The sequence below is a fragment of the Aricia agestis genome, chromosome 18 (genome assembly GCF_905147365.1).
Source record: "Aricia agestis chromosome 18, ilAriAges1.1, whole genome shotgun sequence".
Lineage (NCBI taxonomy): Eukaryota > Metazoa > Arthropoda > Insecta > Lepidoptera > Lycaenidae > Aricia > Aricia agestis.
This window is the reverse complement of record NC_056423.1, coordinates 12,659,337-12,684,181: the sequence shown is the minus strand read 5'-3', so window position 1 is coordinate 12,684,181 and position 24,845 is coordinate 12,659,337. Positions and strand designations below refer to the sequence as shown.

General features: G+C 39.2%; 1 protein-coding gene across 1 annotated transcript in view; it reads left to right on the top strand.

The window, feature by feature from the left end:
• LOC121736245 (dystrophin, isoforms A/C/F/G/H) overlaps nucleotides 1–24,845 on the top strand; it is a 523,358-nt gene that overhangs the window by 88,635 nt on the left and 409,878 nt on the right. Inside the window, exon 40 of the mRNA XM_042127329.1 lies at nucleotides 23,887–23,963. Within this exon, the coding sequence (XP_041983263.1) occupies nucleotides 23,887–23,963 (77 nt within the window). The remainder of the gene's footprint in view (nucleotides 1–23,886; nucleotides 23,964–24,845) is intronic.

The following is a 24,845-nucleotide window of genomic DNA, read 5'->3' as shown; positions in this document are numbered from 1 at the left end:
TTCGCAGCCACAACACAATTTAAATACATTACCTAAAAACAATTACTATAGAAGAGTTTACTCTTCTATAGTAACTCTGACTTTTTTACTCATAGCACAGATGTTAGAAGACTCATAGAGTCACAACTTAATCAAAGAAATGGTTCCATGAAATGCACGAACTGTCACCAGCAGTATTTCCGGACCAATGCAACCTGCAAACCTTCAAGAAGCGAGCGTATTCCCTCTTAAGAGGATACACCAGGGGCGAGAGAAATTGAAAATAGGCATTTGAAAATGTATTGCTGCCTCACCAATCTCAAGTCTCCCACCGCAGAGCGCGATAGAGACAACACGACAAAAGTTCTAATAAAAGAACAGAAAATCATCGATTCGTTGTCCGCTGATTCCTTCTCCAAAACTTAACCGATTTAAGTACTTTTTTCATTAAGAATTAAAGCAAGGCTTGAGCTGGGTTCCTATGTTTTATTCTTTTTGTATATTTTAGCAAGTTTTGTTTTCTGGGTGTTTGAACACAGAGGAAAATATTGCCATTTTTTTGGTTTTTTGGACTTTCTTATCTTTTTTAATAATAAAATTATGAAAAAAAAAACCATAGGGACATTCTTATAGTGGCCATAGACATTCAGGAAAAAATCATAACTCTAGCGGCATTATCCAGGGAGGAAACAGGGGACAGCGTTTGTATGGAAAATCGGTGGTGTGGACTCCTCTTAAAAGGCACGCACCTGCAGCTCTTCTAATGTCGCCCATCAGCGACGGCAGTGGCCTTCCATTAGGTGACCCGTTTGTTCGTTTGCCCCCTTATTTTATAAAAAAAGAATGTCTATTTACACCTAAGTTTGCATTTAGTAAAAGTATTATGACCTTTCGTACTTTCAGTAGTAAGATCCATAAAAAAAATTCGTTGTTCAATGGTTTTTGTTAGTACGTCAAATATTGTATATGTATGAGACTTTTCAGTCGTTCGGCTCATAATATAATGTGCATTAGTAAAACCGGCGTAAAGAACAAACACGATGTGGAAGCTTTCACTTCTAAATCTTTCACTACTTATTTCACATCTTTAATATTTTATTAAGAAAATCATATTTCACGCCGTTTTTCCGAGAGATCCTGGTAATTCATACGTAGCTTTCCACTTAAAAGGATTTTCGTACAATTTTTCATATTCCCGTCCAAGTTTGGCCTTTAATTTTGATAATGGATTCTCTAAGAACATTTTAGTGTATTAAACGTTTAGAAAAGCTAAAGAATTATGGCTGTATGATATCATTTTATGGTCCCATTTAATTTATTTAATGATTAATGGCGTAGGGAAATATAAAGTAAATTTTTTAATTTCTTAATTTGGATCTTCATGAAACTAATAGATATCTGATAGTACTGTGGGAATGTGCGTGGCGGCCAAAGGAAGATCTTCCGACCGAGCGAGGTGGTATGCTCGGTCAGGCCGGAGCCCACTGACGTCATTTCAGACGTTGTATATATCTTGCCGTTCTCCGAAACTTCGATAGCGCGATGCATGAATGTTAGGCGAATTGTGGGTACCGCCACATTTTGTAGTCGGTGGTAGTAATTCAGTAAGTACATACACATGGACTATACACATTTTTTCATGACTTATTAATAGGCTGGAGAGCCATGCTTCGGCACGAATGGGCCGGCTCGACCGGAGAAATATCACGTTCTCACAGAAAACCCAGTTTACAACCCCCCCCCCTTGTGCTGCTGCGAGTGTCCATGGGCGACGGAAGTTGCTTTCCATCAGGTGACCCGTTGGCTCGTTAAAAAATATAACTTTTTTTTTAAGAAATAAGGGGGCACCCTTATTTCTTTAAAAAAAAGGTATATTTTTTCAATTAAGTATGCATATTAACTACTATTTGTTGGGTAATTCCGATAGCACAAATCAGTTTACAGCGCCGGCACTCTACATTCTATCTTGATAAAAATTGAAACAAACTTAAAATGTCTCCAAACTAAATTCCATTGAAATCGATTTAAGGGGAGGTTATTCCTAAATTAGCAGGTCAATGTCTGTCAGTGCGAATATCGACGTAAATGACATTAAAATAACATTCATATCAGCGCGCCTTGTACAGTGGCGGTTACGACGCTCGCCGCGTGCCTTGATAGGGCGAAACAGAAGAAAAACCCTTTTTACTTAGATAAAAAATAGTATAACTAAACATATTGTATCCGTACATTTCCCTGTAAAATTTTAATAGTAATCGAACTATCCAAATTATTTTTTGATTGAGTCCCTGTAAGTCCTATAAAACTCAAAATGTTTTTAAAATCGAGGTTGTTTCGGATTTTTTTTTATCGAGTAAAATTATCTGTATTGTGTTTCTAACCATAAAAGTCACTAGTTAAAAGATGTATCTATAGTTCTACAGTGTGTAACAAAAATAAGTGATAATACTTTAGGGTGTGTATGTAGAGTTCACTGTAAAAGTAGCAGCGCTGAAAGAGCAACTTTTTTTTAACTTTTGTATGGGAAAACTCGTGACGCTGGGGCGCTTGCTCATAGAAATCACAAAAAATGTTTTGTTCTTTCAGCGCTGCTACTTTCACAGTGAACTCTCTACAATGAACAAATACACACCCTAAAGTATTATCACTTAGTTTTGTTACATTCTGTATATGTAATATAAATAATGAGAAAATCCATACTAATATTATAAATGCGAAAGTATCTCTGTCTGTCTGTCTGTCTGTCTCGCTTTCACGCCAAAACTACTGAACCGATAGTAATGAAATTTTGTACACAGATAGTCTAAAGCCTGAGAAAGGACATAGGCTACTTTTTAACTGGAAAAAGGGGTTGTAAGGGGGTGAAAATGCGTAAATTTTGTCAAATTAACTTAGTTCCAAAAACTTAAAACAGATGGCGCCAAGAGTCCCCTAGATCGCGCTATTGCTTGCTCATGCGTATTTCTATAAGAGGTGGTACCATATTGAGCTAGATTTTTGATTCTTTCGATTGTTATACACGTTATTAACTAATAACTCACCTACCAACTTAGACATCAAATTCAAAAACAACAGCGCCAAAACTACTGAACCGATTGTAATGAAATTTTGTACACAGATAGTCTAAAGCTTGAGAAAGGACATAGGCTACTTTTTAACTGGAAAAAGGGGTTGTAAGGGGGTGAAAATGCGTAAATTTGGTTAAATTAACTTAGTTCCAAAAAACTCAAAACAGATGGCGCCAAGAGTCCCCTAGATCGCGCTATTGCTTGCTCATGCGTATTTCTATAAGAGGTGGTACCATGTTGAGGTAGGTTTTACGATTCTTTCGATTGTTATACACGTTAATATTAACTAATAACTCACCTACCAACTTAGATATCAAATTCAAAAACAACAGCGCCAAAACTACTGAACCGATTGTAATGAAATTTTGTACACAGATAGTCTAAAGCCTGAGAAAGGACATAGTCTACTGCTTACTGGAAAAAGGGGTTGTAAGGGGGTGTTTATGCGTAAATTTGTTCAAATTAAGTTAGTTTCAAAAACTGGAACAGATGGCGCCAAGAGTCGCCTAGATTGCGCTATCGCTTGCTCATATGTATTTCTATAAGAGGTGGTACCATGTTGAATTAATATTTCGATTATTATACATGTTATTAATTAACTCACGTACCAACATAGATATGAGAAACAACAGTCTACCAAAAATAAATACTAAATAGTTTATGGGTATTGACTATTGGGCAAAGCTAAAGTTGTGTAATGCATTATGCAGCTAAGTTGTGTAGCGCTAAATAAGCTTTAGGTATAAAAAAGTTTAATTTAAAAAAAAAAAAACATTATGTGCACACTACACGGCTGTTTTGGGTATTTTGATTTAAGGGGTACCAGGGTTTTAAAAAGCTTTTGACACCAATTTTATTGACACCGCGCGCTATAAATTGAAGTCCACGCGGACGAAGTCGCGGGCAACAGCTAGTATATTATATATACTACCACAAGTTACAAACTCCTTAATCCTCATTGTTCTACTCAAACTTGTAATCCAACAGAAACTGTTCGGAAAAGGAAGTCACTTAATTGTATTATGAATTTGGAGCGAAGCTGCCGGTAAAACTTGTCTAATTTACTCTCTTTGGATGGGGATTCAGGTTTCATTTTAATTCATACTAAATCCATACTAATATTATAAATGCGAAAGTATCTCTGTCTGTCTGTCTGTCTGTCTGTCTGTCTGTCTGTCTGTCTTGCTTTCACGCCAAAACTACTGAACCGATTGCAATCAAATTTTGTATACAGTTATTCTAGAGTCTGAGAAAGGACATAGGCTACATTTTGATGTGGGAAAATATCTTATTTCCATGAAAATATCGATGAAAATGAATTCGCATTGCGCGTGGCCAGCGCTCATCCCGGGGGTCCTGGGTTCGAGTCCCGCAGGCGGAACAAAAAGTTTTCAATGTTCCTGGGTCTTGGATGTGTATTAAAATAAAATTTCAAAAATCTTAAACATATTTTATGTATAATATTATAAAAAATCCAGAAATATATCGATGCAATGAACATTTTAGTTCTAATACGATTCAACAGATGGCGTTTTATTTTTTACTTTATTGTAACACTAGCTGTTGCCCGCGACTTCGTCCGCGTGGACTTTAGTTTATAGCGCGCGGTGTCAACAAAATGTGTGTCAAATTTAAAAACTTTTTAAAACCCTGGTAAGTGGTACCCCTCTTAGGGCCGCGCTACACCGGAATGGCAGCGCTGAAAGTGCTCGCCTCGCCGCTGCCATTCCGGTGTAGCGCGGCCCTTAATTAATCAAAATACCCAAAAACAGCTGTGCAGTGTGCACATAATCTATACTAACATTATAAATGCGAAAGTATCTCTGTCTGTCTGTCTGTCTGTCAGTCTCGCTTTCACGCCAAACGCCAAAAGTATCTCTGTATGTCTGTCTGTCTGTCTGTCAGTCTCGCTTTCACGCCAAACGCCAAAACTACCGAACCGATTGTAATTAAATTTTGTATACAGATAGTCTAAAGCCTGAGAAAGGACATAGGCTACTTTTTTACTGGAAAAAAGGGTTGTAAGGGGGTGAAAATGCGTAAATTTGTTCAAATTAAGTTAGTTCCAACAGTTCATAATAGATGGCGCCGTGCGTGTTCTACATCGCGCTGAGGCTTGCTCAAAAGTCTTTCTATAAGACGTGGTATCATCTTACATTTAAGTTTCGATTTTTTTCGATTGTTATATCTATTCTACGGTATTAAATAAGTCAGTACTTTATCTGTGCAGTGACGTAACTTTAAATCTATCAATGATAAATAGTTTATGGGTAAAGTTGTGTAATTGGTAGGGCTAAATAAGCTTTAAAATTTGGCATAAAATATAAAGTTTAATATAAAAAAATTAAATACTTATTGTGTGCACACTGCACAGCTGTATTGATTTAAGGGGTACCAGGGTTTTTTTATAAAAGCTTTTGACACCAATTTTGTTGACATCGCGCGCTATAAACTGAAGTCCACGCGGACGAAGTCGCGGGCAACAGCTAGTACTAATATAAATGCGAAAATGTGTCTGTCTGTAACAGCTCCACTATTTTGAAATAATAAAAAGCCAGCAACATTGCGCCATAATTCATTTATCGCGCGGGAACCGTACATTTTTCCGCGATAAAAAGTATCCTATGTCCTTTCCCGGGACTCAAAGTACCATACCAAATTTCAGCAAAATCGGTTCAGCGTTTTTTTTAAATTAGGGGGCAAACGAGCAAACGGGTCACCTGGTGGAAAGCAACTACCTCGCAACAGTTGCGATCTGAATCAACCCTTAGGCTGGGTCCGCGCGAGTACGCGGCTTAGCCGCTACACCGCGAGATCACAAGCAATCCATACTAATATTATAAATTTGAAAGTGTGTCTGTCTGTCTGTTCTTCTTCATGCCCGAATCGGAAAAGCAAGCAGGCTGACAACGCACCTACAGCTCTTCTGATGTTGCGATTGTCCATGGGCGACGGTAGTTGCTTTCCACCAGGTGACCCGTTTGCTCGTTTGCCCCCTAATTAAAAAAAAAGACGGGTTGTACTCCGGGAGTGCCGGCAGAAGTGAAAACTTGATTATTAACGTTGTGCATTATTTTTTTAACCTGTTTTTTATGAAAATCGATTAAAAAAAAACGATTATTTTAATTAATCGAAACCCTTACACAATCGATTAAGTTTTTAACTCATCTTTTATCAAAATCGATTTTTTAATTAATCGAAACCCTTACAATCGATTAAATTTTTAACCCATTTTTTATGAAAATCGATTTTTAAAAAATCGATTTTTTTAATTTATCGAATCCCTTACAATTGATTAAAAAATATCGACAATAGAAAAAAACAATCGATTGTTCAATTAATCGATTTCGATGTTACAACACTACTCTCCAACCGTCTTACGGGTTTTCGATCAGCACGACAATCTGACGCGAGTTTCACAGTTTTTACCAATCCCACAAAAGTGCTCAACGCCGCTAAAGAAGTTTTCACTTCAAAAAAAATCACTAAACCGACTTTGCTGAAATTTGGTATGGAGAAACTTTGAGTCCCGGGCCTTAGCCTGCTTTAATACATTCACGTAGCTTGAACGCCTAAACCTATCAATATAGTACCCCAACCCGAAAATAACCAAATCGTTTGACCTTAAAAGGTTGGGATATTTATTAGCCAACCCTTCCCAGGTGAATCAGACCGGGTAGCTTCGACCCGGTGACATTTCAAGATTGGCTGGAAATGTTAAGGATAGGACCTTCTTATAAGACCTTAGATACTAATTGTAACAAAATGATTGAAACTAGGGGTTTTTTCATGAAATAAGGGGGCAAACAAGCAAACGGAAATAATGGAAAGCAACTTCCGTCGCCCATGGACACTCGCAGCATCAGAAGAGCTGCAGGTGCGTTGCCGGCCTTTTAAGAGGGAATAGGGTAATAGGGGAGGGTAGGGATGGGAAGGGAAGGGAATAGGGTAGGGGATTGGGCCTCCGGTAAACTCACTCACCCGGCGAAACACAGCGCAAGCGCTATTTCACGCCGGTTTACTGTGAGAACGTGGTATTTCGTCGGTCGAGCCGGCCCATTCGGCCGAAGCATGGCTCTCCTACGTCCACGCTTCGTATGGAGTTGACCGTGAAAGTAGCAGCGCTGAAAATATTACTTTTTAATTTTTGCATGGGCAAATTCATGGCATTGGCATTTTTCATAGTAAAATCATTACAAATATGCAAAAGTGTACCTGTCTGTCTGTTACGTCTTCACGGCTAAACCGCTGAATCGATTTTGATGAAATTTAGTATGAAGATATTTAGAGTCCGGGGAAAGGACATAGGATACTTTTTACCTCAAAAGAAAATTACGGTTCTTTCGCGATAAATGAACTTTGGCGCAAAGGGCGGGCGTCATCTAGTAAAAGATAAAATGTACTCTTTCAACGCTGCTACTTTCACAGTGACCTACAAGGACACATACACATCCTACAGTGTTATCAATTTATCACTTAGTTTTGATACCTTTATACCATTTCTTTTGCTGATCAAAACGATCTATCACCAAGAAATATTTCTCCCCCGATTGAATGCAATTTCTCGTGCAATATGTGAGTGAAATAAAAACCGTTATAGCTCAGTGGAGATTTATGTGCCGGGTTCGATGCCAGCCGGCAACAGTTGCCTGGCACGGCGCCAATACACCCCGTGTGTTTTATGTTTAGTATTGCCCGTAAAAGGTGAAGCCAGCAAAAGTGGTAGAGCGGATAATATGTCGTAGAATGTACCACAGAGGAAATTGATTCCTAGGCAGTTGACAGACCAACGTCATTTGGTCGGATCATGTCAATTCAATGTTAATAATTGTGATCTGTCGGCTGGGTTTGACGTAACGCGACCAAACTACGTAGGTCCCCCATCTGCCTAGGAATCAACTTCTCTGATAGTACATAATGTGTTCCAATTGATATAATATCGATAGTCGATACTAATATTATAAATACGAAAGTGTTCCTGTCTGTCTGTTTGTCTGTCGCATCTTCACGCTCAAATCGATGAACCTATTTCGCTGAAATTTTGTATATGTATACTTTGAATCCCGAGAGAGGACATAGGATACTTTTATCCCGGTAAATGTACGGTTCCTGCACGTATTTGGTCGTACTTTGTCTCTATAGAAAAGATGACCGCAATTCGCGCTGAAACATTTTGTTTATCGGGCAGAAACTGTACATTTTGCCACGAAAACAACATTTATGTCACATTTAAGAGCAATGTTTTCACGCTAGGCGGCAACACCAGCATAGACGGTACAATTTTTTGTTCGACGTTTGACAACAGTTCTGTGAATCTGATAATATTATGACATGTCGGAATTCGGTCGGATTATTTACTGTTTGTGCTAATAGCGCCCTCTACACCGACCTTTGCGTAGTATTCCCTATTGTCAAAATTCTTCTATACGTCATAATATTATAAAACAAATTCGCTTTTTTTCCCTCATGTCCCTTTGCATTATTCCCTTTCCCCGCAGATATACAACTTTAAGTTGGCCGACTATCGTACAAACCACAGAAATAGATCAGAATAGAAGTAGGTATGAAAAAAGTGACACGCTCGTGTCAAATTGGAGCGACACTGCGCTTCTATCTTGATCTATCTCTGTGGTTTGTACGATAGTTGGCCAACTTGAAATTGTAGGTCTGCGGGGACCCTTAATCTTTAAAACTACGCAACGGATTTTGATGATTCTTTCGGTGTTAGATAGCCCATTTATTGAGAAAGGCTATAGGTTATATTTTATCACGCTAAGACTAATAGGAGAACGTGGAAAAAACGGGAAATTATTTGATAAGGCTTATCTCGCGCACTACTGGAGCAATTTTTATGTTATTTGGCATAGATAAGTAGACCACGTGAAGGATCATATAAAGTATAGATTTTAATCATTTTTTCAGTGGCTATATATTTATTATTTTATACCCGTGCGACGCCGGGGCGGGTCGCTAGTTATTTACTGAAATGAAGGTGGATAAGTAAATGTTTGAGTAGCTACAGGTATCGCGTAGCTACAAACTTTATGTTCCTACAAGCTGTGCAAAATTAAACGCCAGCGTCGGCCGTCGAGGTATAAAGATCAGAATTTTATATTAGGATTTAGGAAGTAAAAAAAAATCGGCTAAGTGCGAGTCAAACTCGCGTACGATGGGTTCCATACCGTAAAGGAGTAAGCACACTGAGACGGGCCGTGCCGGAAATCCGCTGCGCCCCGACACAGTGTGCGATACGCGCATCCGCTTCCATACAAATTGTATGGAGGCGGATTTTTGCGATGAGCCCCGGCACGCTGAGCGGTGAGCCCCGGCACGGCCCGTCTCAGTGTGCTCACTCCTTTATAGAGCAAACATAGCTTTTTGTGTTTCCGTTTGGGAGCCCCCCTTAAATTTTATTTTATTTTTATTATTGATTAATTATTAAAATTTAAAGTACACATATAATAATTGAAGATTATGTAAAAATTTCATGCCTTGCCTTCCTGTTGCCATTTGAGCAAAAAATAATGAACCGATCAAATCACTGAAAGTTACACCAACTTTAATCGGTGTAGCAGTAAAGAGGTTTAAGACAGACAGACAAATTGTCGTATTCTTATAGCTATATCATTTGCCACCATCAACGCCTACGTGGTCTAGTGGTATAGAGCGCGGCTCTTGACCCGGAGGTCGTGGGTTCGATTCCCGCGTTGGAAACATGTTATTTCCAAGTTTGGTTAGGACACTGCAGGCTGATCACCTCATTGTCTGACAAGTGAGATGATCCATGCGTCGGATGGGCATGTAAAAAGTCAGTCCTGCGCCTGATCTCTCACCAGTCGTGTCGGTCTTCCGTCCCACTGGGCTATGAGAGTAAAGGAATAGAGAGTGCTCTTGTGTACTGCGCACACACTTGGGCACTATAAAATTACTCCTGCGTAGGTGGCCTGGTTTCAATGAAACCGGCCACCGTCACCGAAACGGGAAACCGGTGTGGGAGCTATTATTATTATTATTTGCCACCAGAGGGACGGCTCACGGCAGGGCAGGGCATTATGACAGCTATATCGTGACACGTGGAAGCTATTTCGTGACATATGACAGCTGTTTGACACGACAATTCACACGATAGCTCCCTCCGGCTACGGCAGCGCCAAATATTCCTCATTGTTAATGTTACCTGCCTACCAGTAACTGTACTGAGTTCTAAAATATATTTGAGCACTTTTCGCCCCCATTACGTAGCAATACTTCCATTATCCATACTATCCATACAATACTACTTAATATTATAAATGCGTCTGTCTGTCTGTCTGCCTTTTTGTCTGTCTGTTACCTCTTCACGCTCAAAGCGCTAAACCCAATTATGCTGAAATTCGGTATGGAGATACGTGAGTCTCAGGAAAGGACATAGGACACTTTCATCCTGGAAAAATGTACGGTTGCGTAAATGGAGTTGCGGGCGTCATCTATTTATTAGAAAGAATTAGAAACAAAAGATTAGTCTACTGACTGTACATCATATTTGTGCACTTTTCGCCCCTATTACAAAGCAATATGGTACATAATGTATGATGTACAGCGTGCTGTCGAGGATTTGACTTAACCTGCAATGCGCCAGTTCGCCAGCTCGGTTACTGAGTTAATTGATTTATTACTCGAAACCGATAACCAGACGAAATCTATACGTGCTTTGTAAGTCTGTCTGTCTGTTACCTCGGAGAGAAAAGCTTTGAGTCCTAGGAAGAACATATAATGATTGTTATTAACACGGAACTCTGTTTGGGATAAACAAATTAAAGTTATAAAATGCGATAGTAGGTTTGTTACCAATTATTTATCAATTTAAGTAAATACTCAACCGATTTAGATTTTAACAACTGGGAGGCCCGATTAAGACTGAATAGTTTTTATCCCGAAAACATTAAGAGTGGGTTGCACCAGAGGCTATAGTTAAGGTTAAGGTTATAGTCAAATATTTCGTCCATTATGGACTTTTACTAGGGATTTGACAGTCCATTTGACATTTTGTTATGGTTAAAGTTAAAGTAAGTTGGTGCAACCCACCCTTAGGCTGCGTCCCCATCAGACACGGTACGGCGCCGTCACCGTGTTACGGCACGACGCCGCCACCGTGATACGGTACGGCGCCGTACCGTGACACGGTGCCGTGTACGGTGCACCGCGCGCCCCTATTCTGGTGAAACTTCCGAACAAAATTTGTGTCCAAACTTAAACGAGGCATAATATGAAAATACATATCAAAGTCGCGTAACGCAAATATTGTCATGTATACCGAGGGAATTGTATCTATAATAAATAATAGATAAAATTTCCTCGGTTTCTTTTTAACCGACTTCAAAAAATATTTAATGATTCTTTTTCAATCTTCGTCTTAGTAACAACAAGAGAATAATTTTTTCGCGATCCATATCCATAATCCAGACAAGCACTATCGTTCGAGCGCAAATATCGCCTGAATAGGGACGCACCGTACGCGGCACCGTAACACGGTGCGGCGCCGTACCGTAGCACGGTGGCGGCGTCGCGTCGTGCCGTAACACGGTGCCGGCGCCGCGCCGTGTCTGATGGGGACAGAGCCTTACGGTCCATGTGATAAAATTGCGTTTCATTTCTACAAAAATTAAAAGTTGAAGACACCGATTTATCGCATTACTAAATCTTAAATTTGGCATTACTGTATAAATAGTTTAGGCGATAAGCAACAAATTTGTTGGGGTAGAAATAGCATATATAATTTCGTAGAACATTATTTTAATAACAAAATTCGCAAAATTCCTTACCCGCGGAATTTGGAGTTGTCAAAGGAGCTAAGTTATGTAAATCATCCCTCATTGTATGAACAGCCTTAGGTTCAGTGGTTAAGGCTCTAGACTCGATAATGGGTTCGATTTTAAATATTAAAAAGGTTTGCAAGTTCTAAAGAAGGTAAGTAAAGTTCAAGTGCTGATTAAAAAAAATTGCATCGACGCATCTTATTGCAATGTGATCTGAACCTTAGAGCGAAATGGCAAATGAAGGCGTAATATTATTTGACGCCCGCAACTCCGTTGCGTCAACATTCGTTTATCGCGCGGGACCTTTTCCGGGACTCAAAATATCTCCATACTAAATTTCCCGGAAAATCGGTTCAGCGGTTTAGGCGTGAAAAGGCAACATACAGACACACTTTCGCATTTATAATATTAGTATGGATTAACCACAGGGATTAACTAGCTGGCCATCTGATATCTGATCAGGCCTTTACCCTCTTATAACGACCTGAAATGCCCAAAACCCAGTCACGATAACTGAAATGCCAGTTCGGTTAATTAACTGTCTGGGTCTAAATGTATGTCCTAGGGCTTAGTCCCTATTCCCTAGGGCACCTGGAATAAGATAGGGCTAACATGAATACTATCTAATTATCAGATATTTGATAGTAAACTATAAACGAAAAATATGTTGCTTCAACAGCAAACCGCGCGGGACCGTACAGTTTACCGCAATAGTTTCAAAGTTTTCGACACTGAATTGAATTGAAACTAGGCGTTCGTTCTTAGGAAAGCGAGAAAAAAAGTATGGATGAAAAATTGGGAAAACTACCCAATAGTAGGCAATCGTCGTGTTTTTGGTATCTTAAACTTATTTCATATTCGTTTATTCAGATAGAAACCGTTCATGTTTCCGGGATATAATGTATTCTATGTCCTTTCCCAGGAATCAAAGTACTTCCATGGCAAATTTCATCAAAATCGGTTTAGCGATTTGGGCGTGAAGAGGTAACAGACTAACAGACAGACACACTTTCGCATTTATAATATTAGTATGGAGGTATGGATGAGCTCTTAAAGTGCCAATAAAAATTAGGTGTTTCAACTTACATAAAACACAAAAACAACTCAAAATACAAAACCATATTTTAACCGCTTAACAGCAAAACTAGCTTTTTGCCCACATTGCCTAACGGCTAGTAATTTGGTCTGCCGCCCTAGTAATTACAGGGCGGGCGACTAGGGCGGCTAGGGCGGCTGGGGCGACAACTGTTAATTGCTATTGTAACTTATTGTAGCTTAATATTTACCTGAAGTGCGAGAGGCGTTTAGGTGAACAATATCAAGTAAGGTTGGATTTATGTGTGTGCGTTTGGCCACACCGCGAAATCACTAGCAAATGTGTGTAACGATTTATTTAATTAGCGGCGCGGTCGCGCTGTCACAATTTATATACAATTATTATTACAAATATTATTACAATTATTACAATTGGACGCCTCCGTGGTCTAGTGGTATAGAGCGCGGCTCTTGACTCGGAGGTCGTGGGTTCGATTCCTGCGTTGGAAACATGTTATTTCCAAGTTTGGTTAGGACAATGCAGGCTGATCACCCGATTGTCTGACAAGTGAGGTGATCTATGCGTCGGATGGGCATGTAAAAAGTCGGTCCTGCGCCTGATCTCTCGCCAGTCGTGTCGGTCGTCCGTCCCACTGGGTTATGAGAGTAAAGGAATAGAGAGTGCTCTTGTGTACTGCGCACATACTTGGGCACTATAAAATTACTCCTGCGTAGCTGGCCTGGTTTCAATGAAACCGGCCACCGTCACCGAAACCGGTGTGGGAGCTATTATTATTATATTATTACAATTATTCTATACTTCCCGGTGTAACCGCCAAACCGCGCATACAAGTGTCTTAACTCTAAACCTATGGTCTAAACACACTAGGCCGAAGTTACGCGGCGTAAATTCTGCATGATTACGCCCGCAATGTATTTTAAATTACCGATGGCACACTATTCCGTCGGGTTCCGTCCGTATTTTGTATGAGTTTGACATTGCGGACGTAATGTACGCCGCGTAACTTCGGCCTATTGTGTTTAGACACGAAGGCTGGCCGCATACACAAGTTTTCAGTACATATTGAATTTCCGTATTCGGAATTTAATAAGATTTGCGCTAACAAACGATCGTTTTTTACGCGTGAACGCGCCGGCTTGCATTTGAAAGTTGAAACGTAATGTACGTGCGGAATTAATTTCATATTTTGTGCTTATCTCACGGAATTCCAAATCGAATTTCCACATTAGAAAATCGCATACGGAAAACGTGTTTATGCGGCCAGCCCTAACAAAGCCTAACTTTTAAATTCGCTGCAGTTTTTTTTATCTATTTATATTTAAATATTACATCTCAGTTAAAACAGTTCTCGAAAATTAAATTAGAATTTAATCTAGCGACATAAAGAACACGGAACAAAAAGTTGTAATTAGTCGTCAGGGACACTTTGCCCGTCTAGACCTAGACTTCTAAAGTGTACCTAGGACAATAAGTAGATCTAGAATTTAGCAGGAAGTTCTTGGTAAAGTATTATACTTAGTGCCTTACTAATGTTTATGTTTATGTTTTGGCTGGCTTGGTTTGGCCTTTTGCTTGAGGAATGAAGCAAACAGCAGGCTTGTCGAAAACGCAAGAAGCGTTTAATATTAATCCAAATCTTATAGTTAGCGTATTTTTAGCGAAAATGTGAAGGGGTTACAATGCGTATTAAAGCACGAGAATGCAAAATGCGTTTTTTTAGTCAGGTCAATTTTGACGCGAGTTAATCATAAAAAAGTGCACATTGCCGTATAAAGTCACCTCAAAAACTCCAATTTCATCTAAGACGGTCAAAATCCCTAAAATCAATAGTTACCTTCAATATGGGGTGCCTACTGCCTACTGCCTACTGCCTATAACACCCTTTTATAGGGTACATAAGCTGAACTTATGAAAAAGATTGCTTTTGAAACGTTTTTACTTTAGTATGAATGTGGAATTGATATAAAAGCTGAGGTTTTTTTAGTTATAAAAGGCAGTAAAATGATGTTAGTAAAATTACATTTTCTTTCATAATATAGTGAATGCTACTTTAATTATAATTAAATCTTTAAACAGATACAATTAGATGCAGAAATGGTTATTTACCGATTTCTGAAGGAGGAGGTTTTATGTCATTCTGTCAGTCAGTCAGACATTGCATGTCTGACTGACTGACTGACTGACATAGTAATCTATCAACGCACAGCCTAAACCACTAGACGGATCGGGCTGAAATTTGGCATGCAGGTAGATGTTACGACGTAGGCATCCGATAAGAAAGGATTTTAATTAGTTCCACTCCTAAGGGGATAAAAAAGGGATGAAAGATTGAATATAATAATACTTCTTAACGCGAGCGAATCCGCGGGCAAAAGCTAGTAACAATTTAAACACCTAATTGATCAAACTTACCACTTACCAGGTACACTTATTACCAGATTTTTCACCATAACTCAGCGACGGCTGCCTGCCCGCGGTAATTGCATTCCGACTGTTTCCCCCTGCCTTCCCCTTTCCCCCTATCCTCCCCCCTCCTTCTCCTTGTGACGTCATCGTGTAACGGGATGGTATCCCACGGGAACGTTTTTTCGGTGGTACCTTCCGTATGTGGTGAAATGCATTTCATTAAATTGTAACAAATTTGCTTCCCATTCTGTTTCTTAATTCAGAGGATGTAGGTTCGGTTCCCGCGTTTGAAATGTATATCTTATATCCAAGTTATAGACAATGCAGGCTGATTACCTAATTGTCTGACAAGTAAGATAGCATGTAAAAAGTCGGTGCTGCGCCTGATCTCTCGCCAGTCATGTCGGTCGTTCGCCTTACTGGGTTACGAGGGTAAAGTAGAGCGTTCTTGTGTACTGCGTACACACATGGGCAATATAAAATCATGCCTAGCTGGTATTCTTCCAATAAAACCGTCACTATAACCGATGTGGCATTATTAACTATGTCACTTACCATTAGACGACTCAGCTCATTTAATAGTCCACAGTTCATCGCACTATGAGGTGATGTTCTTGTGATCGAGTGTATAGTGGGTAGTGGGCTCAGACGTATGTTCCAGTTAGTCTGTTAAGTAGCACTTGACTCCTTTGTGAAACGAGCAGACGGTCGCCTGATGAAGTAGCTGAATCGTTGCCAAGCCGTCATAAATACTACAAATATGCTAAGCAATATGAAGACGAAAAAATTACCAAGCTATCAACTTTATCTGTTTTTTTGCTGTGGCTTTTATCTTGAATCTTAGAAATGCTTAAAAATTTTAGGATTCTGTACATGAATGGTGAAAACGGGACTCTATTAAGTACTAAGTCTGCGCTGTCAGGTCGTCCGTCCGTCTGTCACCTATATCTCACCAACCGCAATAGTTAGAGTATTCAGAATTTATGAACAGAGTTGGAAGAGAAAGGCACCAACGCACCTGCAGCTCTTCTGATGCTGCGAGTGTCCATGGGCGACGGCAGTTGCTTTCCATCAGGTGACCCGTTTGCTCGTTTGCCCCCTTATTTGAAAAAATAGAACGTCTATTTAACGATGATGTTAGTATGAAGTCAAGTTAAGACATACGTACCCTCATTTAGGAGCAAATATTGTGATGCGCCAGTTACCTGGTCAGGGGAAGTTTCATTATGCCGACCACAGAAATAAATCATGATAGAACGGCGACGCGCGTGCGTTGCTAAGGAATCGCTCGTGTCAATTTTTGCTTTGCTTCTAGTTGAAAAAATAACTTACCCGTGGCAAGAAATACCTCCTTTTGACCGATTCACTTCTGTTTTTACAATTATTAGACACTGCACAATGAGGCATTTTTGCACAACCACTCCGGTGTAATCAAGGCGAGACGTGCGCGCTGACTGAATGAACGTTCAAAGAGTCTTGCACGACAGAGCAAGATTGAAACACGCGTACTCCACCCGCTTAGCCGTTCTATTATCTTGATTTATTTCTGTGATGCCGACACACTTTTAACATAGCTTTGGTTCAGTATCAGATGTAGATAATTAGACTTCTTCTTCCTTTGACATATTATTATGCCTCCCTGTTTAGCGGCTGTAGAAGACGAAACTTTACAATATATTATTCCTGACTTTTTAAACATACAAGTTTGGGAGTTTCGGCGTTGTTTTATGAACGGAGAGCAGCTTATGCTATTATTACATTAATCATTATCATCATAATCACTACCATAAACCATTATTTTAATTTTAGTCTCGAAATTTCGTAGAATTCAAGAGAAGGTTCATATTAGGAGGGAGGTCATACGAAGTTCACCGGGTCGTCTGGTGAAGTCATAAATTATTAAAAAACGTTCGTTTTGCATTGCCGTAATGGCTAATGCTTACACGTCCATTTCGAACGACGTTTACTAGAACAACTGCGGGGCTAAAATGGTCGCTTTAGAGAATCATATATTGAACCATAATATGATTCATTTTTAAACTTCACTTTGCGTGCAATTCATATAGTGATTCGCTTCGATTAATGATTGGTCGCCGCGCGCCACGCGAGAGGCCAATCATTGATGTAAGCGAATCACTATATGAATTGCACGCAAAGTGGAGTTTAAAAGTGATTCGCTTCGATTAATGATTGGACTCCGCGCGCAAGGACTAATCATTAATCTAAGTGAATCACTATTTATGAATTGCACGCAAAGTGGAGTTTAAAAATTAATCATATTATGATTAATTACATGATTCTCTTTTAGCCCCGCTGAACACGGCCATCATGTAGAGGCGTTGCGACCATTGCCATCGCATGCGCCATTTGATGGGCCAGCGCTGGCCACTCATGTAGAGGAGCAATAATAGGGAATATTGCACAAAGGTCGGAGCAGAGGGCGCTACTAGCACAGACAGTAAACAACCTGACTAAAATCCGACATGTTGCACAGTGCACACGTCATATCAGAGTATTGACAGTTCAAACGTTGCCAAACGTCAACAAAACTTGTTGTTGACTGTCTGTGCTGGTGCTGCCTCTAGCGTGATATTTTTTAAAATTAAATAAGGGGGCAAACGAGCAAACGGGTCACCTGATGGTAAGCAACTGCCGTCGCCCATGGACACTCGCAACATCAGAAGAGCTGCAGGTGCGTTGCCGGCCTTTAAAGAGGGAATACGCTCTTTTCTTGAAGGTTTGCAGGTCGTATAGGTCCGGAGATACTGCTGACATATTATAACATTGATATAAGTGCTTGTCTATTCTGTCAAGCTAAAAATTTCTTCTTTAATTTTCTCATATTTTCTCATTCAAAACTGAAGTCGTGGACTACGTCCTTGTACCATCGAGGAAATTGATTCCTAGACATTTGACGGACCTACGAGTACGAGTTTTTTCAAAGTTCCTGGGTCATGGATGTGTATTAAATATGTGTATCATATAATAAAAATCTTAAATATATGTATAGTATAAAAAGTATTAAATATATATCCGTTGTCTGGTACCTGTAACACAAGTCCTTCAGGTACTTACCACGGGGCCAGACTGACGTGGTGTGAAGCGTCGATAGATATTATTATATTATTATTATATTAATAAAGAGGCGATTGTCCACAATCTAGCAATAACATAGAAAAGCTAAGTCTTCGCCCCACCGAAGGAACCTAAAAATCGAACATGGCTGCTCCTTAATTATTCGAGCGATCTAATCTTTTGCTCCACCTATACCTCCTTAAAAACCACATCTTTTCACGCCGTATTTCTGTGTGGCCTTGGTGTATTCTCGTTAACATCGCGTGTATGTTTATCGAATTATGTTATTAAGAGCGCAGAGGGTGACATGTGACCTATATGAGCCTGCAGCCCCCTACGGTAAATGGCTCATGTCTACATGATTTCTTTAATATTAACCCTAGAAACATAACCTTCGTCCATCTGATGAATACGCGATACTAAATACGCCATCTCTTTCTAACGCGTGCGCGTATAAACTTGCCTGTTCTTGTCAACTTAGTGTGCACCGCGCTGTTGCAGGCGACACCGGTGTTCAGCGCGTAAGTATTTTGTTTTTTGATTTATTGAGCATCTGTTCATCGTTTCGATGAATGGTTATGGTTTGTGTTAGTTTTGGTGACGGTTTGAAATATTTGCTTGAAGATTTTTGACATGGAGTCTCGACGTGCACTGAGTGATGACACAATTGCGCGATTATTGTTGGAAGAGGATGACACCAACTCGCTGCCGGCTTCTTCGGATGGTGAAAATGAAGACTTTATGGAGGTGGACGACGTGGAAAGCGATCAGCAATATGAACCCTCTGACCAAGAGGACAGTCAGCAAATCCGTCACGGTTCATCACCATCTCACTCACGGGACCACAAGACAGACTCTCAATCACCTCCTGATTTATTGGAAGAGACTTCAGGTACTTCTTCCTGTATCGATGTCGATACGTTCGATCAGATGTGCTCAGTGATGAATTGCAACCGAAAAACTAATCGCTGGCCTATGTGTGTTTTTTACGCAATGCTTAATATATCATGTATCAATGCATACGTGATATATTGTCATAATGCGTCTACCCTAGGACAGAAGATAATGAGTCGTCGAGATTTTATGAAGAAGTTGCATTCCGAACTTGTAGAGCCGTGGCTTAAAATGCGACTTGCCGTTCCAACAATGCCGACTCACGTAAAAACTAAAATTCAGGACATATTAGCCCTGAAAAGGGATGATGGCCCATCTACGTCTACTGCCGACCCTCGATCGACTCGAGCACAATATTTGATTAAAAGGAAGGTTTGCGGTCTATGTTCCTATAAGCAGAGACGCATGACTAAATCATATTGCTCTAAATGTAACACTGCAATTTGTGGTGAACATAGGGCTGAATTCTGTGTGAATTGCGCTGTGAATAATTAGCTTTTGTATGTTTTTAAGTGTAGAGTTATGCCCTAAGTTTATTTTGGCCAAAGAAAAAAAAGCTATATTTTGTTATTTTTTTTTAATTTTAATTTTTACGTACCTTATCAACTACGATCTCCTTAAAACTAGTGCCTTACGTTATTATAATAAAAGTAAATAAAGATTTCCTTTTTTTTAAATTATTATGTTTTAATTATAAATAAGACCCTTGTCCCTAAAAAATTATGTAGTAAACAGTTTTAAATTATAACGTTTTAAGTAAAAATTTCATACTTTAAAAAATGTTCATCAATATGATGAATGGTTATGTTTAAAGGGAGCATTAAGAAGGTTATGTCTCTAGGGTTCAGAATTGTTGATACACATACAGATTATTTATAAGATGTTGCCCGCAACTCCGTTGCGCCAAAATTCGTTTATCGCGCGGTTACCGTACATTTTTCCGAATGAAAAGTGTCCTATGTGCTTTCCCGGGACTCATTATCTGCTCTTCTACCGCTGCCGCTGCTAACAAAATCAGCAAGTTTACCTATAGTTTGGCTGGTATTATAATAATTTTTCTCGTTTTCTCGTACCCAAAGGGTAAAAACGGGACCCTATTACTGAGACTTCGATGTCTGTCCGTCTGTACGTCTGTCCGTCTGTCTCCAGGCTGTAACTCAAGAACGGTAATAGCTAGAGAGTTGAAATTTTCACAGATTATGCATTTCTGTTGCCGCTATAACTACAAATACTAAAAACAAAGTAAATTTAATATTTAAGGGGTTCTCCCATACAACAAACGTGAGTTTTCAATCATTTTTTGCTCGGTATCAATGATGACAACAGGTACGCACTTGAAATTTTCACAAAAGCCTTAATTATATACTTTAATAAATATTAATAATATTTAAATAAAATAAAAATTTAAGGGGGGCCTTCCATACAAAAAACATAATTTTTGCCTATTTTTGCTCTATAACGGTACGAAACCCTTCGTGCGCGAGGCCGATTCGCACATGGCCGATTATTTCTATACTTTCTTCGCTCCTATTGGTCGCAATGTGTCATTTATGTAATCATTTTGTATAATTAGGTTATATTCATTTTAAACTATTAAAAGCTCAGTGCATCCGAAACTGTCATCCATAACACTAGAGTTAAGAGCTCTACATTAACGCCGGCCGTGATGGCGCTGTGATGGCGCTGTGATAGCTGGGAACACCCTGATGGAGTGATCATCATCATCATCGTCATCAGGACAAGTAAAAATTACTTTAACAGCATATATTCGACACGACTGCATTTCGAGATAATATATTTTAATGATTACTTTAAGGAAGGGTTTGGCAGATAATGTAAGGGGCTACAGTCAAAATCTTTATTTAATAACAGTTAAGTAATGAATACACTAATAATTAAGTACTAAATTAGGTGTGTTACTGTGTAGTTTTTCTGCAAAAAAGGTACGGTTAGGACACCGACTGGTTCGAACGACGAAACGAATGTAGCACTAAAATAATACAATAGGGGTACTGTTTATATTTTAATTTGCCTCACCAATTCGTGTCCCCCGAGAAGATATTGAATACCCCACCATGGGGGTAAAAATCACCCCTTTTTCATTAGAATTTCTTAGCGATATAACATCGATTCAATACAAATTATAACATATTGTTTTTCATAAAAACATAGGCGTACCTACTTTACATACGACTTGTATCAAATAAATTGATACTCAGGCATATAACCCACGTAAACATAACACAATAATTTACATAAATCCATACTAATAATGCGAAAGTCTATCTGTCTGTCTACTGTTATCTGTTTACGCCCAAAACGCTTAACCGATTTTGCTGAAATTTGGTTTGGAGATACTTTGAGGCCCGGGGAAGGACATAGGACACTTTTTATACCGGAAAAATGTAGGGTTCCCGTCTGAATGAATTTTGTCACAACCCAGGCGTCGTCTAGTTTCTTATATTTTGTCCGGCAACTGAAAAGTGCGAAATACCGTCAGTATCGATTCGGTTCGAATTCCGGTCTCCGGATGTACAACAAAACGACATCAGTCCGGACGTGTGTTAATTTTTGTTTGTTAGCTCCAGACTTAGTAGACGATTGGAGTTTCAGCATGCTTAATTTCTGATTTAAATATTAAATAACTAAGATTAAATACTATCTGATAGTAAATTATTTATCTTTTATCTGTTTGGAATAAATACAATTAAGTAGATAAAAGATGAATGGTGACCACGGGGTTTTATTTTGTGCGTAAGTTGCGAGAAATAACTAGGTATTTAAAAAAATCATCATGCTATTTTATGAAGAACTTTTTTAATACGTTTTATATGGTTTTATGTATTGCTAATATTGTACTATACAGTGTGTAACAAAAATAAGTGATAATACTTTAGGGTGTGTACGTGTTCCTTGTAGACAGTTCACTGTGAAAGTAGCAGATCTGAAAGACGAAATTTTTTTTCACTTTTGTATGGGCAAGGCCCCGAGCGTCACGAGTTTCCCCATACAAAAGTAAAAAAAAATTTTGGTCTTTCAGCGCTGCTACTTTCACAGTGAACTCTCTATAAGGAACACGTACACACCCTAAAGTATTATCACTTATTTTTGTTACACCCTGTATAAATACAATCGCAACAATAATAATTATATTTTTTGTGTTTATTATTCGTAGATTTTTAAGAGAATAGTCGGTAAAGCCGACTATCCGGCTTTTTATTATTTTACTATTAAGTATTGAAATTACAAGTAAGTACATTTAAGAAAAACCTTGAATAAGTTGAAATTAAATGAATTGTTTCTGAAATTACTTGCTGGCAAGGAAATTACATAAGTACATTTAGATATTACTTAAATATTTTTTTTATCTCAAAAACCAAACTTAACTACAATAAGAGGTAAAAGAGGTAGGTATAAAAATATCTTCTTCAATAAACATTTATAACAAAAAAAATATTCTTATTTAAAATATATAAAAGACTCGGATTTGTATTAACAAATAAGGTAATCATTAATACAAAATTGCATGTTACACATTATGCACAGCAAAAATATATCCTGAAAAACTGTATCATGATTCATGACGTGCACATAACCAAAGCACAACCCGACACGTTCACTGGCGGCGTATGCGACTTACCTGTGAATCACAGTATACAAAGCGTTACGGAAACATCAGAAACGATGATCGGTTTGGCCGACTAGTCGGCCGATTAGTCGGCTTCTTAACAGCCGACTAATCGGCTAGTCGGCTTGTCGGCCAAGGTCATGATCGGCACATCTCTAATTTTTACCGAAAATATAAAACCATTCAGAAATAAACTGCTCGTGAAATGAAACTAGAAGCGCCATCTAGCGGTGCACTCTTGAACTAAAAAGCCAAGGTGTTAGAGTAAGCATGCAAATCGCGCGTTAATGCCGTGTGCTCAGTTAATCCTTGGCTGATCCTGTAATCTCCCTCTGACTAATCCCAGGGAAACCGTATCGGAAACCCTTTGACACGACATCACTTTTAACTGGCTTGTGGCTTTGCGGATTATGGTTGTGGCAAGCGTGAGCCGGAGCGTGTCTGGTCGCTGACATTTTTAATGGATTCTTAATTAATTGATTTTGATATATATATACTGTAATAATATAATATTATTATAAGTAAGTAATTAAAATATTCAATAAACGTAATATATCTTATTACTTATATCTTATTTCTTTATTGGTCTAAATATTATAATATTATAAGAGTTTTTAACAAAATACACATAATAATAATAATATCAATGGTGGTAGGCCTCATGTAGACGCGACGTTCTAAAAGTGTTAGTCAAAGTCAAATTATTTTTTTTCAAACACGTTCTAAATGTTGATGCTACTGGGGCCTACCACCGGTTAACTTTGTTAACCTATTTAGAAATTAATATTTTGATTTTTGATTTTCGATCATTTTTTTTCCCCATCATTTATTATTGTGGAAGATTTGTACCTGTAAAAAGTTTCATGACACTGGCAATACCAAACCGACCAAAAAGAGGGGTGACGTGTCTGTCTGTGGCATCGTAATTCGTAGCATCCAAAGTTTCCAAACGGGTAGACCGATTTTGATGGATTTTTTTTTCAGAGTGGGGTCGGTCGGGGTCGCGGCGGTCGCCGGGCGCCGCGGCGCTGCTCGCCAACTTCGACACCAGCGCGCTGCAGGTAAGAGCTTACCGATCTTATCAGATGGCAACTTACTAACCTTATAATAATAATAATGCTATGTTATTAGCTAGATGGTAACTTACCGACCTTACCAGATGGTAAGGCCTTGCCAGCCTTGCCTGATGATAACTTAGTAGTTAGTCCTAATACCTGTTTCAACAACCGCCTCCTAAAGCAAAGTGGTCCCCTAGCGGCCAGTAAGGGTACATATCCTTCAAGATAATTTCCGTGGGAGAGCCATGCTTCGGCACGAATGGGCCGGTTCGACCGGAGAAATACCACGGGCTCACAGAAAACCAGTGTGAAACAGCGCTTGCGCTGTGTTTCGCCGAGTGAGTGAATTTACCGGAGGCCCAGTCCCCTACTCTTTTCCCTTCCCTACCCTCTCCTATTCCTTCCCTACCCTCTCCTATTCCCTTCCCTTTTAAGAGGGAATAGAGTAATAGGGGAGGGCCCCTATTACTCTATTCCCTCTTAAAAGGCCGGCAACGCACCTGCAGCTCTTCTGATGCTGCGAGTATCCATGGGCGACGGAAGTTGCTTTCCATCAGGTGTCCCGTTTGCTCGTTTGCCTCCTTATTTCATAAAAAAAAAAGATTTCACGAATTTTTGTGTGTCACGTTCGTCCTTGTTCCATAGGGCGTAAGAACTTTTGCAAAACATTACTTTTTTTAAAATGTGTTTGTTTTAAGAGATATTTGACCCGCAAAGATCGCTAGCACGCACTTAGCATTAGGAGACCGTTGGTTTCTCCAACGGTCTCCTTAGCATTAGGAGACCGTTGGAGAAAACAGGCATCAGATTCCTTAGCGATGTTATTACCTAAATGGTAACTTTCCGGCTACCAGCTGGATGGTAGCTTATCATACTTACCAAATG